The following is a 16,748-nucleotide window of genomic DNA, read 5'->3' on the forward strand; positions in this document are numbered from 1 at the left end:
AGGCAGCAAAAACTATGCAATGATTTATAAAATGCTTACAAGCTTCAATCCAACAGAAAAGGCAGCAAACAACAGTCAAGGACACAAACAAACTGGTACAGAACTCCAAACATAAATGAAAATAAAGAACAAAGTAACTAGGCTGGTATATATATATATGGACTGAGTAATGTGGAAGTGGGAACAGTTGAGCAGAAGCACAGGGCTAACAAGAAACAGGTAAAACTAATGAGGACGGGGCAGACAATCACAAAGTCCTTGACCTATAGGCAGCTGTTCAAAGCCTGTGTGAAACGAGAACAATCACAAAGCTGGGAATACAAACAGAAACTGATTCAGACTATACTATACACTATACTATACTACTTTCTTGACATACTATGACTTTTTCATGATGTTTTTCAACATGATATAATATTATATATATAGACATATAGATATATAGATATATCTATATATATATAGATATATTTATATATATATATATATACATATCTATATATATATATATATTTTGCCATAATATACTATGTCTTTTTTACATACTATTTTATGTCAGTGTTTTAAAACCATGGATCACCGAAGGGCAGGGCGGATCCTTTCTTGAAAGCATATGACAATGTGACATACTATACTATGACTGTCATACTATTTTTTATGACATTTGTTCATAACACCATACAATAGACTACAAGGGCGACTGTGGCTATGTGGAGAGCAGGGCCCTCCTTCAATCAGAGGATCGGCAGTTCGAGCTCCGGCGCCACTAGTCGCATGTCAATGTGTCCTTGAGCAAGACACTTAACCCCAAAATGTCTCCCGTAGCTGTGCCTACGGTGTGATAGAATCTGAATTGTAAGTCGCTTTGGATAAAAGCATCTGCTAAATGAATGTAAACAATACAATTTTATGACATTTTATGGCGTACTATTACATCTTCTTCTTTGAGACTACATTATGACTATATATTATCTTGGACATTCTATAACATACTATTTTTTGACATTTTTAGTATGTTTTGTGTGATTCAATACTAGGATTTTTTTTATACATACTATAGTTTCATTTTTAAAGAATTTTATTTGTAACACTTTGACTTTTGATGTTTATGTATATATATTTTTTATATTTTTTTCATATAAACTATGACTTACTATACTATAAAAATATATAGTATATTTTGTGACATACTATACTATGACATGCTATGTACATCTTGATGTTTGAATTGCATTTCTGTATTGATTTTTTTTGCAGTTTTGATGCACTGTAACACATTTAGAATTTCCAAAGAAACACGCAATAAAGCAAATATGTGGGAAGATTTTATTTTATCCCCCTCAACTTCATCAGACTTTGGTCTTGAGTCTCAGAGGGTGTGAAACCAATTACAGGCTGATTAGTGGATGATTAGACTCAGGTGTGCAGTGCTGTTCTGAAGAGGCTGATTGTCTGAATATGAAGTTAAAAACACTTCACTGCTCAGACTGGTGTGCTGCCTTGTGGGTCAGATAGGAGGACAGTTTGCATTCTGAACCAGTTTGCCTGTTTTCTTTTGGTGCTATGAAGACCTTGTGTTTTTGGGTTAACCTCCTGGTTGGAATCTGTTTAAGGTCATCTTTTGCTTTTCCTTCCATAGACTCACAACATGGTTTATTTCAAAGACCTCAGACCACAGGGAGCTCCCAACACACTCCGCAACAAAAGACTCCAGCCGAGGAACCAGAGCCGGTGAATACTGTCCGAGTGACCTGCCATCCAGACTCGTTGGAGATTATTATCAAAGCTGACCTGTTTGGAGTTGGAGCTCCTGTTAATAGCGATGAAATACGCCTTGGAGTGGAGCACAATGATTACTGTCGAGCTACGTCTTCAGGAGATGAGTACAAAATCCTTGTTGGACTCGTGGACTGTGGCACCAAACATTGGGTACTGATAGATTTATTTTAATTAATTTATTATACGCTATACTAGTTTTAAATGCATGTACTCTCCACAGATGACTGAAGATGCTCTGGTCTACACAAACCTGCTCATATACACTCCTGTGGCCTCTCCATATGGGGTGGTTCGAATGGATGAGGCTGTGATTCCACTTGAGTGTCATTATAAAAGGTCTGTCTTTTAAAGATGATATTTTTAAAAGTCTCTAGACATGGTCTCACTATTTTACAAATGTGTTTTGTGTTTTAGGAAGTACAGTTTGTCCAGTTCTTCACTCATGCCCACATGGATCCCCTTCATGTCTAACCAAGCTGCAGAGACAACTTTGAAGTTTGACTTGAGAATTATGACCAGTAGGTTTCCTTCATTTCTCAAGGTGTGTGTGTGTGTGTGTGTGTGTGTGTGTGTGTGTGTGTGTGTGTGTGTGTGTGTGTGTGTGTGTGTGTGTGTGTGTGTGTGTGTGTGTGTGTGTGTGTGTGTGTGTGTGTGTGTGTGTGTGTGTGTGTGTGTGTGTGTGTGTGTGTGTGTGTGTGTGTGTGTGTGTGTGTGTGTGTGTGTGTGTTCATATATATATTCATTTTTGTGCAGATGACTGGCGTTATCAAAGAAGCTCTAATGTGTTTTACATCGGTGAGCCCATCGACATGGAAGCCTCAGTCAGAGTTGGCCATCACATGGAGCTCCGAGTGTTTGTGAGCAGCTGTGTGGCTACACTTACACCCGATGTGGACTCTGTTCCCAGATACGTCTTTGTTGAAAATGGGTAAGCACTTGGAAGGCTTAAACCTAATGGTGAATCAAAGGGGAACCTAGAAAACATGAGATTACATATTGGTTTGCTGCGAAGTGTTCTTTTGTTTGTTTTTTGTTTTTTGTTTTTTTTTCTAGACTTCCAAAAATGGCATTGATTCAGAAAGTCAGATTCTGGTGTTGGCTCAACCACACTTTCATTGAAGGGAAGATTAGTCACTACTAGCACAACTCTAAAATCCCCCCCCCCCCTCCTCTCATAGGTGTTTGGTTGACTCCGAGCTTCCAGGTTCTAGGTCCCACTTCTTATCCAGGACACAGGATGACAAGCTCCAGTTGACCATTGATGCCTTTATGTTTCATAATGAAGACCAAGGACAGGTAAGGCTCTACTTTAATTGGCTCAAGTCATTATTACAAATGTAGATTTGTTTTCCCAGTCTTACTTTTTTCCCTCTGAAAGCTCTACATCACATGTCGCCTGAATGCTGTACCAGAAAATGATGCAGAGGCACCCAATAAGGCGTGCACTTTTGTAAATGGAAGGCAAGTGAGATTCAGTCCGAAATGTGTCACAAACCGAGGAAGTGTGTATGTGAATATTTAAATTGCTTTTCAGATGGAGGTCAGCTGATGGTAACGACTACTTATGTGGGTATTGTCAAAGTCACAATAAGCCCAGCAGCCCTAGCAAGTTTGTTCCTCGTGGGTCTGTAAATCAAAAAGGGCCTGAACAGTTCAAGAGGAGCAGACCAAGGACTGATACAGGTTGGGATCCGTACAGAAACTTGTATAATGGATATCTTGCAATATTGGCTGCAGATGTTGTCATGATGCATTTCAATAGTCTAAATATTTGGTTTTGGACTTGTAATTGTTCCGATTAGTGTGGGGACAGGAGGCGAGAGTGGGTCCGATGATGGTCTTGCCAGCCAAGCAGAAAAGTGAGCCAATATCTGAGGAGCTTCCTGCTGTTAATAAAATTGGCAGATCTTCACTGTATGGCAGCCAGTGGAGAAGTGGAATAAACAACAAAGTTGGTAAGAGTTGAATTCCAAATCAGATGATTTACCTTTACTAACTATGAAGGTGTTTTTTTTTTTTTTTTTTTTTTTTTTTTTTTTTTTTTTTTTTTTTTAGCCCTTATGATCTTAATGAGAAATTATATTTCTATCCTAGATCAAAAGAAGGGACTGCTTCTTGGTTCGCAGTCCGCAGACGAGGCGGTGTTTCAGACTTTTGATTCGAAGAACAACAATGTCAAAAGTGAAACAAATCTAGAAGGTAAAATATTTTATTTTTTTATAAATGTCATTGTGGCATGGCAATTAAAACCGACTCAATTACAGATGAAAATGCTGTAGAAGACTCTGCTCTTCTAGAAAAGACATCCCCTGATGTCAACTTGAAATCAAAGGGAGCAGCACTGGACAAAAACGGCACAGAAGACCTCGGCGATGTCAGCCCAACTGTTCAGTTTACTGTGGATGTGACCAAAATGTCAAATGAAACTAAAACAGGAAATGCCCTTTCAGATACAAATGACCCTGAAATATAATAAGCTATGTAAGGTATACTTTTTTTTTTAAATTGCATACTCTTTTTTTAAATTGTTGTGCTGTAAATGCTTTCCCTGCAATGCACAAAGGAAATAAACCTTGTTAAAAGCACCAGTGTGTAAGCTTCAGTAGCATCATGCGAGAGGTTCCAGATTTGCAACCAGCTGAATAAACCTGCTTTCTGAAAGTTTAAATATGTAGTTTTGTGTTATAGTTTCCATCTGGTAGAACATTTCAGTGTCTTATACTAGCCACTAAAACATACTACATGTACAAATGTGGGACAAACCAGTGTGGTAGTCAAATGAACTTTAAAACATTACTGTACAAATGCAAAATGTGTGACCAAACTGCTTTCTGGTGTCACCAACTTTCCCCAGCTGTCCAGTTTCCACACAAGAAAGGCCATATTTAGTTTGCAAGCTGTCTGCTTAAAGTATACCTAAAAGCTCTTCCAATGTAAAAGCACAATACACTCAGAATTAGTTTGACACTTCTTTCATCATTACGAAAGCATCCACAGAAGGGTTCAAATGTAGAGAACAGCTGAGACCCAAAACTGCAAAAACAAAGCTAAGCAAGAAATAGTTTACTGCAGAACTTTAAAGGGGTGTGTGTGTGTGTGTGTGTGTGTGTGTGTGTGTGTGTGTGTGTATAATCAGTCTGTATATTGATTCAATCCTGTAATTTTGCAAAATGTATACTGAGGATGTACAAAGTAACAGACGTTTCAAAAGTGCAGAATGGAGGTGGAAACTTCACATCGTATAAAGGAATTGATGAGACCATTCTGGTTCAGTTAGTCTTGAGCTGTGATTTGGTCCAAACCATTTTACTCCTGTTTCAGGAGACGCATGTACCAGATGTATCAAAATCTGAAATATGAGGTAAGTATGATTACAGCCTCCAGAATTATTTTTGATGCATTGGGAAATCCAGAAAATGAAGTGCCTTTTTTTTTATTTGATTTAGTTTAACCAAGACTGAACTGTTGTCTGTAATCTTATGTTTAAATCCATTTGTTTTCTATGCTGCCTTGTGAAAAGTTGTTAATATTTAGGCTTTAGGGTGTCTCCACTCATTCTACGAACTGCAAATATATTGTCTATTGCAAATATATTACTGCAGACAGATTTATTCATAAAACCTTTAAAATGTTCTTTTTTCCATCTTTATCCATCTTTTTTCATCAGATGGATAAATGAGGATGGCAGTGATGTGTCGCTGTTGTGACAGTATCTGTTCCAAAAGTACTCCAGATGACTCAAATGTGAGACCTCAGATCCCTGAAGGTATGCTGTAGATCCTAAGATTTTCATAACTAGTTAAAACCTGTGGTATTTCTGTGCAAAAGTCCCAACAAAATGTCCTCTTCTGACTTTTTGTGTTTCAGGAATCATGGCCAGTGGAACTCTAACACTTGGCCCTATGATGGTTTTCAACAGAAAGTAGGCCAAGAACAAAAATCCAGACGATAATCAATATGTCAATGATTCATTTTCTTGGCATTGTGACAATAAAATGAAACCATCTTAAGTTCTGTATTCTTTTTGATAACATTAACGTATTTGTAGTAGCAGGTATCGTTTTTTCTGTATTTTATTTTTTTGTGGTGGGGTGTGTATTGGTGGCAGCAGATATAGTGGTGCAAGAATGAATCCTATAACCTGTGAGTTAACATGTTTGCACTTCAGGGTCCCTTATCACAAAGTACATTTTTTTTTTTTTTAAATAAGGTCTGTGGTTAACACAAGCTAAAGACAATTTAACTTTTTGTTCTACGATATCAAATGCATCAGTAGATACCCCTCTTGGGCTCAAAATGTTTGCCAGAGAGCAGAGGGGGTTCTCTTCGCAGACATTTTGAGCCCTTATTCCGTAAATCAGCATTAGATGCAGACTTTGCCAAAAGGAATTTCCCACAATTTATTGCAATGGGATGTTTAACATGGGGTAGCTAGTGGAAGCATGGAGATGGAAAAAAAAAGCCTGTCATAGTGAATTTACACAAACATTAAGTATTAAAGATGGAACAAAACAGAATCAGAGGATATTTAATTTATTCATCAAATATTTAATTTTGTCATTGAAGCTGTTTTGACAAAAACAAGTAAATTATCTGAAATGACCATCTTGCGAGGAAAGAGCCTGGAAGACGTTGCCATGGTAACGTGATATGATGCAACAAAATGCTGTCCCATTTGTATTTACACCATTTTAACCCCCTACGGTCTCTCACACTCAACCATTTAACAGCTGAATCAGTAAGTCCCTGAGGGTTCAGGGTTCAAGGCTTTAGGGGGGACATTGGGATTGGGCCTGTGGTGGAAAAAATGTAATAGTACAGAGTGAGTCCTAGAATACTGAAACAAGAAACATTGAGAAAAGAAGTTTGTCTTTGTAATATTAATTCTCTGGCCGGAGAAGGCTCGATCATCACAGAGTGCCATGTGCGCCGTCTGTGGGATGGAGAGAGCCTTCACTGCTGCAGAGATGGGTGGCAACAGTCCATCCAGGAAGCACTGTTTGAGGTGACGCTCCCAGTTGCCTGCTGCATCTCCTCCGTTTGCAGGCTTCTGAAGGCCGCTGTGCTCATTGAAGACAACATGGAGTCTGGTGTAGTCTGCCACTTGCTGTGCTGCTGGACCGGGTGGTGGGGCTGCATATGGTGGAGGTGGGGGAGGGCATGCGTCGAGATCAGGATCCACCCTGAGCAGTGAGGGATAGAGAGAAGATTTCTGAGAAGCTTTATCTGTTCCTTTTTCACTTGGTTTATCAATCCAGGCATCATTTTACACACTTTCTTTCTTTCACTACTTTCAGATTCATCCTTCCACATTTTCAAACTTCTATTGTGACTTTCTATCATTTCCAACTGTTTGACCTTTATTTTCTTTTTCTTTCTGTCTTCACCGTTTCTTTTCTAGTTCTGTCTGAAACTTTTTTATCTGATTTATATTAAATGATCCTCCTTAAGGAAACCCACATTCTTTAACCCATTCATTCAGATGTTGACAACTCATTTCATCCTACTTGTTCTTCATGAAAATTACATTAAGCCCTTCAGGTGGAGAAACCTGGTTACTTCCATGTGCACCCTGTTTGAGCCACATAACAGAAGTCAGTGTACACTTATTCTTTAAACACAGTCAAAGCCGTTCTTCGTCTAACCCTTTAATGTAGTAGACACATTTATCCTTACAGACAGACTCTTCGTCTCTTTAGGTCAAAGGATTTCAAAGTTTAACATTTACCTGTAAGATATTCAACCTTTAAGGTATTCAATGTGACTATCAAACACTCCTCCTTTCCAGTCGTCCCTTACTCAGTAATACATTTTTATGAAACCCCCTGCAAGGTAATGTTTTATATTACGAAACTTTTTTGACCTACGTTTTCACGAACAAGAGTATTTGTATGAAATGAGGCTAATTTAACAAATATCCACAAATTCTGAAAGTCAAATCCCAATTTGACTTTCAGAAAACCCAAGAACAAACAAACAATCTTTCGGAGTCAATTTTCAAAATTTCAGTATCTCACCGGATGTTTAGAAGTCTATCTGGACTCAATCAGGTCCTTTAGGATCCCAGTAAAGATGATCAGGAACCACGGATCGGTCCTCTCTCTTATTATTAGTTTCAGGTCATTAAAAACATATTTTACTATATTGTACTTATGCTAATAGATCCCCTGAAATGCTACACACTGTACCTATAACAGCATTGACTATATAAATTAAAGTCATTAGATTTCACAGGCAACCACGGAAATTAACATTTTGTAAGCCCCCAAAAAACTAATTATACATCTCTGACCAGCTAAACTGAAGAAGGCAGAATAAAGATGTCAATGTTTTTGTATGTGGTTTATTTACATGAAGTCTGTGCAGCTGTTTTTCAAAAATTGTGCCCTGAATGACTTATGATCATTGCACTATCCCTCCATAAAACCACACCATCATTTCTATTGACAGCCTCTTAACACAATATTCTGATTGTATCAAGGAGTAACTGGTTAGAAAACTGAAATTTGTCAAAAACAAAATGCAAATGATTGCTGGATATTTTTTACTGATTTATATCTTTTAAAAAGTGACTAGATATTCTTTAATGTAAATTATGTGTAGGTATTTTCTATGTTTTTTGTTAATATTTGAACTGTATTTCTGTAATGAATTTCTTTGCAGTTTTGATGCACTGTGACACATAATTGATTTTCCAAAGAAACACTCAAAAAAGCGAATATGTGGGAACTGTTTTAACATATTTAAATATGGTTGAATCCACCTCAACCTCATCAGACTTTGGTCTTGAGTCTCAGAGGGTGTGAAACCAATTACAGGCTGATTAGTGGATGATTAGACTCAGGTGTGCAGTGCTGTTCTGAAGAGGCTGATTGTCTGAATATGAAGTTAAAAACGCTTCACTGCTCAGACTGGTGTGCTGCCTAGTGGGTCAGATAGGAGGACAGTTTGCATTCTGAACCAGTTTGCCTGTTTTCTTTTGGTGCTATGAAGACCTTGTGTTTTTGGGTTAACCTCCTGGTTGGAATCTGTTTAAGGTCATCTTTTGCTTTTCTTTCCAAAGACTCACAACATGGTTTATTTCAAAGACCTCAGACCACAGGGAGCTCCCAACACACTCCGCAACAAAAGACTTCAGCCGAGGAACCAGAGCCGGTGAATACTGTCCGAGTGACCTGCCATCCAGACTCGTTGGAGATTATTATCAAAGCTGACCTGTTTGGAGTTGGAACTCCTGTTAATAGCGATGAAATACGCCTTGGAGTGGAGCACAATGATTACTGTCGAGCTACGTCTTCAGGAGATGAGTACAAAATCCTTGTTGGACTCGTGGACTGTGGCACCAAACATTGGGTACTGATGGATTTATTTTAATTAATTTATTATACGCTATACTAGTTTTAAATGCATGTACTCTCCACAGATGACTGAAGATGCTCTGGTCTACACAAACCTGCTCATATACACTCCTGTGGCCTCTCCATACGGGGTGGTTCGAATGGATGAGGCTGTGATTCCACTTGAGTGTCATTATAAAAGGTCTGTCTTTTAAAGATGATATTTTTAAAAGTCTCTAGACACGGTCTCACTATTATACAAATGTGTTTTTGTTTCTTAGGAAGTACAGTTTGTCCAGTTCTTCACTCATGCCCACATGGATCCCCTTCATGTCTAACCAAGCTGCAGAGACAACTTTGAAGTTTGACTTGAGAATTATGACCAGTAGGTTTCCTTAATTTCTCAAGTTGTGTTTTGACTTATTTGCGATCAGTATTTATATATTTTTTCATTTTTGTGCAGATGACTGGCGTTATCAAAGAAGCTCTAATGTGTTTTACATCGGTGAGCCCATCGACATGGAAGCCTCAGTCAGAGTTGGCCATCACATGGAGCTCCGAGTGTTTGTGAGCAGCTGTGTGGCTACACTTACCCCCGATGTGGACTCCGTTCCCAGATACGTCTTTGTTGAAAATGGGTAAGCACTTGGAAGGCTTAAACCTAATGGTGAATCAAAGGGGAACCTAGAAAACATGAGATTACATATTGGTTTGCTGTGAATTTTTTTATATATTTTATTTATTTATTTTTTTTAATATTTTCTAGACTTCTAAAAATGGCATTGATTCAGAAAGTCAGATTCTGGTCTTGACTCAACCACACACTTTCATTGAAGAGAAGATTAGCCACTACTAGCACAACTCTAAAACCCCCCCCCCTCCTCTCATAGGTGTTTGGTTGACTCCGAGCTTCCAGGTTCTAGGTCCCACTTCTTATCCAGGACACAGGATGACAAGCTCCAGTTGACCATTGATGCCTTTAGGTTTCATAATGAAGACCAAGGACAGGTAAGGCTCTACTTTAATTGGCTGAAGTCATTAATACAAATGTAGATTTGTTTTCCCAGTCTTACTTTTTCCCTCTGAAAGCTCTACATCACATGTCGCCTGAATGCTGTACCAGAAAATGATGCAGAGGCACCCAATAAGGCGTGCACTTTTGTAAATGGAAGGCAAGTGAGATTCAGTCCGAAATGTGTCACAAACCGAGGAAGTGTGTATGTGAATATTTAAATTGCTTTTCAGATGGAGGTCAGCTGATGGTAACGACTACTTATGTGGGTATTGTCAAAGTCACAATAAGCCCAGCAGCCCTAGCAAGTTTGTTCCTCGTGGGTCTGTAAATCAAAAAGGGCCTGAACAGTTCAAGAGGAGCAGACCAAGGACCGATACAGGTTGGGATCCGTACAGAAACTTGTATAATGGATATCTTGCAATATTGGCTGGTCTTGGCTGCAGAAGTTGTTATGATGCATTTCAGTAGTCTAAATATTTGCAACGTTGGGCTTCAAACATGGTTTTGGACTTGTAATTGTTCCGATTAGTGTGGGGACAGGAGGCGAGAGTGGGTCCGATGATGGTCTTGCCAGCCAAGCAGAGAAGTGAGCCAATATCTGAGGAGCTTCCTGCTGTTAATAAAATCAGCAGATCTTCACTGTATGGCAGCCAGTGGAGAAGTGGAATAAACAACAAAGTTGGTAAGAGTTGAATTCCAAATCAAAGGATTTACCTTTGCCTACTATGAAGTTTTTTTTTTTTTTTTTTTTTTTTTTAATTTCTTTTAGGCCTCATGATGTCCAAGATCTTAATGAGAAATTGTATTTCTATCCTAGATCAGAAGAAGGGACTGCTTCTTGGTTTGCAGTCCGCAGACAAGGCGACGATTCAGACTTTTGATTCTAAGAACAAAGATGTCAAAAGTGAAACGGATCTAGAAGGTAAAATATGGAAAGATTTAACACTTTTTTTTTTTTTTTTTTTTTTTTTTTTTTTTTTCTCCCATAAATGTCACTGTGGCATGGCAATTAAAACCGACTCAATTACAGATGAAAATGCTGTAGAAGACTCTGCTCTTCTAGAAAAGACATCCTCTGACGTCGACTTGAAATCAAAGGGAGCAGCGCTGGACAAAAACGGCACAGAAGACCTCAGCGATGTCAGCCCAACTGTTCAGTTTACTGTGGATGTGACCAAAATGTCAAATGAAACTACAACAGGAAATGCCCTTTCAGATACAAATGACCCTGAGACATAATTTAATCAAGCTATATTTTTTAATTGCATATTTTTTTTTAATTGTATATGTAATAAACATTGTTAAAAGGCCCAGTGTGTAAGCTTTAGTGGCATCAAGAGAGGTTCCAGATTTTCAACCAGCTGAATACACCTGCTTTTTGAATGTGGTTTTGCCGCCTCAATGTTGTGAACAGCTGTCCAGTTTTCACACCAAAAAGATCGTGTTTAGTTTGCAAGCTGTCTGCTTCGGGTATACCTAAAAAAAACGTTTCCAATGTGAACGCACCATCTACTCAATTAGGAATTGCTTTGTGACACAGCCGAGACCCAGAACTGCAAAAAAGATGGTGTGTGTGTATATTCAGTCCTGTAATTTTGCAAACTTTATACTGAGGCTGTAAAATGTCACGAGGTTTCAAAAGTGCAGAATGGAGATGGAAACTTCACTACATCATATAAAGGAATGTACATTAGTGAGACATTCTGGTTCAAAGTTGTGCAAATTTTGATTTAGTTCAAACTATTTTACTCCTGTTTTAGGTAGGGATGCACCGATCCACGTTTTTCACTTCCGATGCAGATATCTGAGGTTTAGTATTGGCCGATACCGATCTAATGGAGAAAAACAGTGCTGAATCGATTTAAAAAACGCAGCCGACGCTACGCGCCCCCAGGTTGTCCATCGCTTTTCTCATGTTGCAGGCGTTGTCCCTCAGAATCATGTGGATTTTGCTCAACGGAATTTGCCACTTGTCAAACATTTCCTTCAGGCTAACTGCTATCGCTTCGCTGGTGTGTGACCCACAAGTTTGCATTTAACATTGCACTGTGTGGCACAAAAGTTTCATCCAGCCAGTGTGCTGTTAAACTTAAAAGTGACACAGGGGAAACGTCGGAGCTCCAGATGTCTGTCGTGAAACTTATCGATTTGACATCTTTTATCTCCTTCAATATGTGTTTGCACACTCTACCGTGCAGTTCAGGTAGCGCCGTCTCCGACATATTTTCGGCTTGCCATGTAGCGTGGTTCCAGGTGGTTAACTAGCAGCCGGAATCCCTTATCCCCGACAACTGAGAGCGGCTGCCCGGTTCCAGATGGCTGATCCTTTCGCTCGCTCCATTTTGAAAACAATCTATGCGGCCAGTTCGCTAGCGCATGACGTTACGCAGAGCACAACGCATATAATTGGACTGAATAGATTTGCCTTTATGGATCGGTCACATTGTCACCGATACCCGATCTAGAATTTTTTCCTATATCGGGACCGATACAGATATTGATATCGGATCGGTGCATCTCTAGTTTTAGGGGAAATGTATCAATACCAGATGTATCAAAACTGAAATTGTCATATGATTACAGCCTTTAGTATTTTTGATGCATGGGGAAGTAACTAAAGCCAGATGACATTCAGACAGTGTTTTTATTTTTGCTGTGTACCAACCATAACTTTTTTTGTAAAGTCTTTGATATGACTTTACAATAAAATAAAATTGGGCAACATATTACATATATGAGTGGTGCAGCGGCATTGCCAAGGGGGGGTCGTTGACCCGTGAGTTAGTTATTCATAAGGTAGGCCTTTGTGAGGTGTTTTTAAACTTGAGTAGGCTTGTTCCTGGTAAATGTTTTGTTCCTTACAATCAATGTACTCCAAATTGAAGCTATATATTTGACTTTTTAAGGAAAAGGACAATTTGAATAATGAATCGCAACACATTAAAACTCAGATCATCAGATCATTCGTAACATTAACTGTGAAATATGAAGCCAAAGTAAGTCAGTATGTGATTCCTTAACTCTCGTGTTGACATAGATCTCTACTAGCCTATATATCCTACTACAACAGCAGAATAGAATTGCTGAAAGTCAGTTAACAGCTTTTGGTTTTGGTGTGCCACCCGTTACTCAGTGGCCCCATCTGGACACCCCTATGAACAATATCTGGGCACACCACTGGCTAAGTGTGGGCCAATCACAGGCTTGCATCTCAGTGTGACTGCAGCTTTAATTCTCCCACATGTTAGGAACAAAAAGAGTGTGTTTGAGTTATCAGCAAATATGAAAAACTAAATTATTGACATCAATAGAATTATTTTCAGTAAGATTAGTAACAATAATGGGGCACCACCCTGAAAATAGGGATCAATAAGCAATCAATAAACTAAGTCTCATAATTAGTATTCACTCACAATGTCAATAGTCAAAGTACTATTTCACATTCAGAGTGAAACCTGAAGGTTTTGACTACGAGCACGGGCCATATATCCAGCTATAATCATAATACACGTGCACAAAGTGATCACAGAAGGCTGCTCTTTCAAGAATAACAGTTTATTAAGTCCCAATAATAATGAGTTTTAGATATTAGTCAAATAATATCTAAAACTAACAAATACTATACATTTATGAGCACGCTATCTTAAATCAACAAATAAACTGTGGTGTGTGTGTGCGTGTGCACGTGCGCGCATGCAGTTGTGTGTGTGGGGGGGAGAGGCGAGAGGATGAAAAAAGAAAAGGGAGTGGTAGTCAAAGCAAGACAGAGCCTCACTGCAGCCGTGGAATTTGGTAACTGTTAACTTATCACACTGAAACCGGCGGTTCTGGTCTTCGGAAGTCAAGGGGATTCTCGTCCTTATCTCCGGCACAAAGATGACATTAATGGGGAGAGAACAGGGCATAGAAGTTCCGTTCTCTGCCTCAGGAAAAACAAAACAGTCTTTATCCGTCCAGCGAATGTAAAACTGACCAAGGATTTCTTAAAAAGCAAAGTCCTTGTGCCTCCTTGCAAGCAAATTCAATTGCATGGAATGGCCAAGGGTGGTTTAAACAGTCAGTGTTCAGAGTTCGAAGTCCATAGAGGCTCTAGGTGTCTGGGCAGACATTGAGGTGGCATTTGGGCAGATGACTTTAACTAAACTACATCAAACATACACACAAATCATAGGTAAGCAAGGCATTATTCCTAATACACTCAATTGTTAATCATGATTTTGTGACCTCTCCGGGGAGCCATCACCTTAACGTGGTGGAGAGGTTTGAGTGCCCCCATGACCCTGAGGGCTATGTTGTCTGGAGCCTAGAGCTCCTGGTAGGGTCTCCCATGGCAGATTGGTCTCAGGCGAAGGGCCAGACTAAGAATGGTTCAAAAACCCCAATGAAAAAACAAAGAAGAGTTGAGGAGACCCTGCCCGGAGGAAGCCCGGGGCCCACGTCTGGAGCCAGGCCCAGTCGGAGGGCCCGACAGCGAGCGCCTGGTGGCCGGGTTTGCCACGGAGCCCAGCCGGGCACAGCCCGAAGCAGCAACGTGGCACCCCCCTCCTCTCTATCCTGTGGGCTCACCAACTGCGGGAGGAACCGCTGGGGTCGGGTGCACTGCCCCATGGGTGGCAGTGAAGGCCAGGGACCTCGACGGGCCAGACCCGGCCGGCAAAGGCTGGCTCTGGGGACGTGGAACGTCACCTCTCTGTGGGGGAAGGAGCCGGAGCTTGTGCGGGAGGTGGAACGCTAACAGTTAGATCTGGTGGGGCTTACCTCTACGCACTGCATCGGTTCTGGAACCGTACTCCTTGTTAGGGGTTGGACTCTTTTCTTCTCTGGAGTTGCCCAGGGTGTGAGGCACCAGGCGGGTGTGGGGATACTCACAAATCCCCGGCTGAGTGCCGCTGCGTCAGAGTTTACCCCGGCGGACGAGAGGGTCGCCTCCCTACGCCTGCGGGTTATGGGGGGGAAAACTCTGACTGTTGTCCGGTGCATATGCACCGAACAACAGTTCAGAGTATTCGGCCTTCTTATAGACCCTGACTGGAGTCCTGTATGGGGCTCAAGTGGGGGACTCCATAGTTCTGCTGGGGGATTTCAACGCGCACGTGGGCAACGATGGGGATACCTGGAGAGGCGTGATTGGGAGGAACGGCCTCCCTGATCTAAATCCGAGCGGTCATTTGTTGTTGGACTTCTGTGTTAGTCATGGATTGTCCATAACAAACACCATGTTCGAGCATAAGGATGTTCAGAAGTGTACGTGGTACCAGAGTACCCTAGGCCGAAGGTCGATGATCAATTTTGTTATCATATCATCGGATCTGAGGCCATATATTTTGGACACTCGGGTGAAGAGAGGGGCGGAGCTGTCAACTGATCACCATCTGGTTGTGAGTTGGGTCAGAGAGTGGGGGAATGGACGATGTTCAAAGCTTCTATTGTCAAAGCTACGGCGGTGAGCTGTGGTCTCAAGGTCTTAGGTGCCTCAAGGGGCGGTAACCCTCGAATACCTTGGTGGACACCAGTGGTCAGGGAAGCCGTCCAACTGAAGAAAGAGGCCTTCCGGGATATGTTATCCCGGAGGACTCCTGAGGCAGTTGCAAGGTACCGACAGACCCGAAGGGCTACAGCCGCTGCCGTGAAGGAGGTAAAGCAGCGGGTGTGGGAGGAGTTCGGAGTAGCCATGGAGAAGGACTTTCGGTCGGCACCAAGGTGTTTCTGGAAAACCATCCGGAACCTCAGGAGAGGGAAACAGGGAAACATCCAAGCTGTATACAGTAAGGATGGGACTCTGTTGACTTCAACTGAGGGGGTAATTGGGCGGTGGAAGGAGCACTTTGAGGAACTCCTGAATCCAACTAATACGCCCTCTATGGTAGAGGCAGAGCTGGAGGCTGATGGGGGAGCATCATCAATTTCCCTGGTGAAAGTCACTGAGGTAGTCAACAACTCCACAGTGGCAAAGCCACAGGGATTGATGAGATCCATCCAGAAATGCTGAAGGCACTGGGTGCGGAGGGGCTGTCTTGGATGACACGTCTCTTCAACATTGTGTGGAGGTCTGGGACGGTGCCTAGGGAGTGACAGACCGGGGTGGTGGTTCCCCTGTTCAAAAAGTGGGACCAGAGGGTGTGTGCCAATTACCGCGGTATCACACTACTCAGCCTCCCTGGTAAAGTTTACTCCAAGGTGCTGGAAAGGAGGGTTGGGCCGATAGTCGAACCTCAGATTGAAGATGAACAATGCGGATTCCGTCCTGGCCGTGGAACAACGGACCAGCTCTTCACTCTCACAAGGATCCTGGAGGGGGCTTGGGAATATGCCCATCCGGTCTACATGTGTTTTGTGGACCTGGAGAAGGCGTATGACTGGGACCCCCGGGAGATACTGTGGGAGGTGCTGCGGGAGTATGGGGTGAGGGAGCCACTTCTGGGGGCCATCCAATCCCTGTACGCCCAAAGCAAGAGCTGTGTCCGGGTTCTCGGCAGTAAGTCGGACTCGTTTCCGGTGAGGGTTGGCCTCCGCCAGGGCTGCGCTTTGTCACCAATCAGTTTGTGGTATTCATGGACAGGATATCGAGGCGTAGTCGTGGGGAGGAGTGTTTACAGTTTGGTGGGCTGAGGATTGCA

The 16,748-nt window shown here is 41.5% G+C and overlaps 2 protein-coding genes across 2 annotated transcripts; both read left to right on the forward strand.

Moving 5' to 3' along the window:
* Window positions 1–1,500: 1,500 nt before the first annotated feature.
* On the forward strand, window positions 1,501–4,393 carry LOC137878388 (zona pellucida sperm-binding protein 3-like). Its single transcript, XM_068718679.1, has 10 exons — window positions 1,501–1,929; window positions 2,000–2,115; window positions 2,194–2,297; window positions 2,533–2,707; window positions 2,958–3,075; window positions 3,158–3,240; window positions 3,314–3,462; window positions 3,582–3,734; window positions 3,874–3,978; window positions 4,044–4,393. Exons 1-10 carry the CDS (start codon window positions 1,564–1,566, stop codon window positions 4,250–4,252), a joined length of 1,578 nt encoding a protein of 525 aa, XP_068574780.1. The 5' UTR covers window positions 1,501–1,563; the 3' UTR covers window positions 4,253–4,393.
* A 4,313-nt stretch (window positions 4,394–8,706) lies between these two features.
* Window positions 8,707–11,441, forward strand: LOC137878387 (zona pellucida sperm-binding protein 3-like). Its single transcript, XM_068718678.1, has 10 exons — window positions 8,707–9,132; window positions 9,203–9,318; window positions 9,398–9,501; window positions 9,580–9,754; window positions 10,007–10,124; window positions 10,206–10,288; window positions 10,362–10,510; window positions 10,661–10,813; window positions 10,949–11,053; window positions 11,162–11,441. Exons 1-10 carry the CDS (start codon window positions 8,767–8,769, stop codon window positions 11,368–11,370), a joined length of 1,578 nt encoding a protein of 525 aa, XP_068574779.1. The 5' UTR covers window positions 8,707–8,766; the 3' UTR covers window positions 11,371–11,441.
* Window positions 11,442–16,748: the final 5,307 nt, after the last annotated feature.

This window comes from Cebidichthys violaceus, unplaced genomic scaffold, assembly GCF_023349555.1.
Source record: "Cebidichthys violaceus isolate CVI_PGR_0920_01 unplaced genomic scaffold, fCebVio1.0.p SCAF_23, whole genome shotgun sequence".
NCBI classification, from domain to species: domain Eukaryota; kingdom Metazoa; phylum Chordata; class Actinopteri; order Perciformes; family Stichaeidae; genus Cebidichthys; species Cebidichthys violaceus.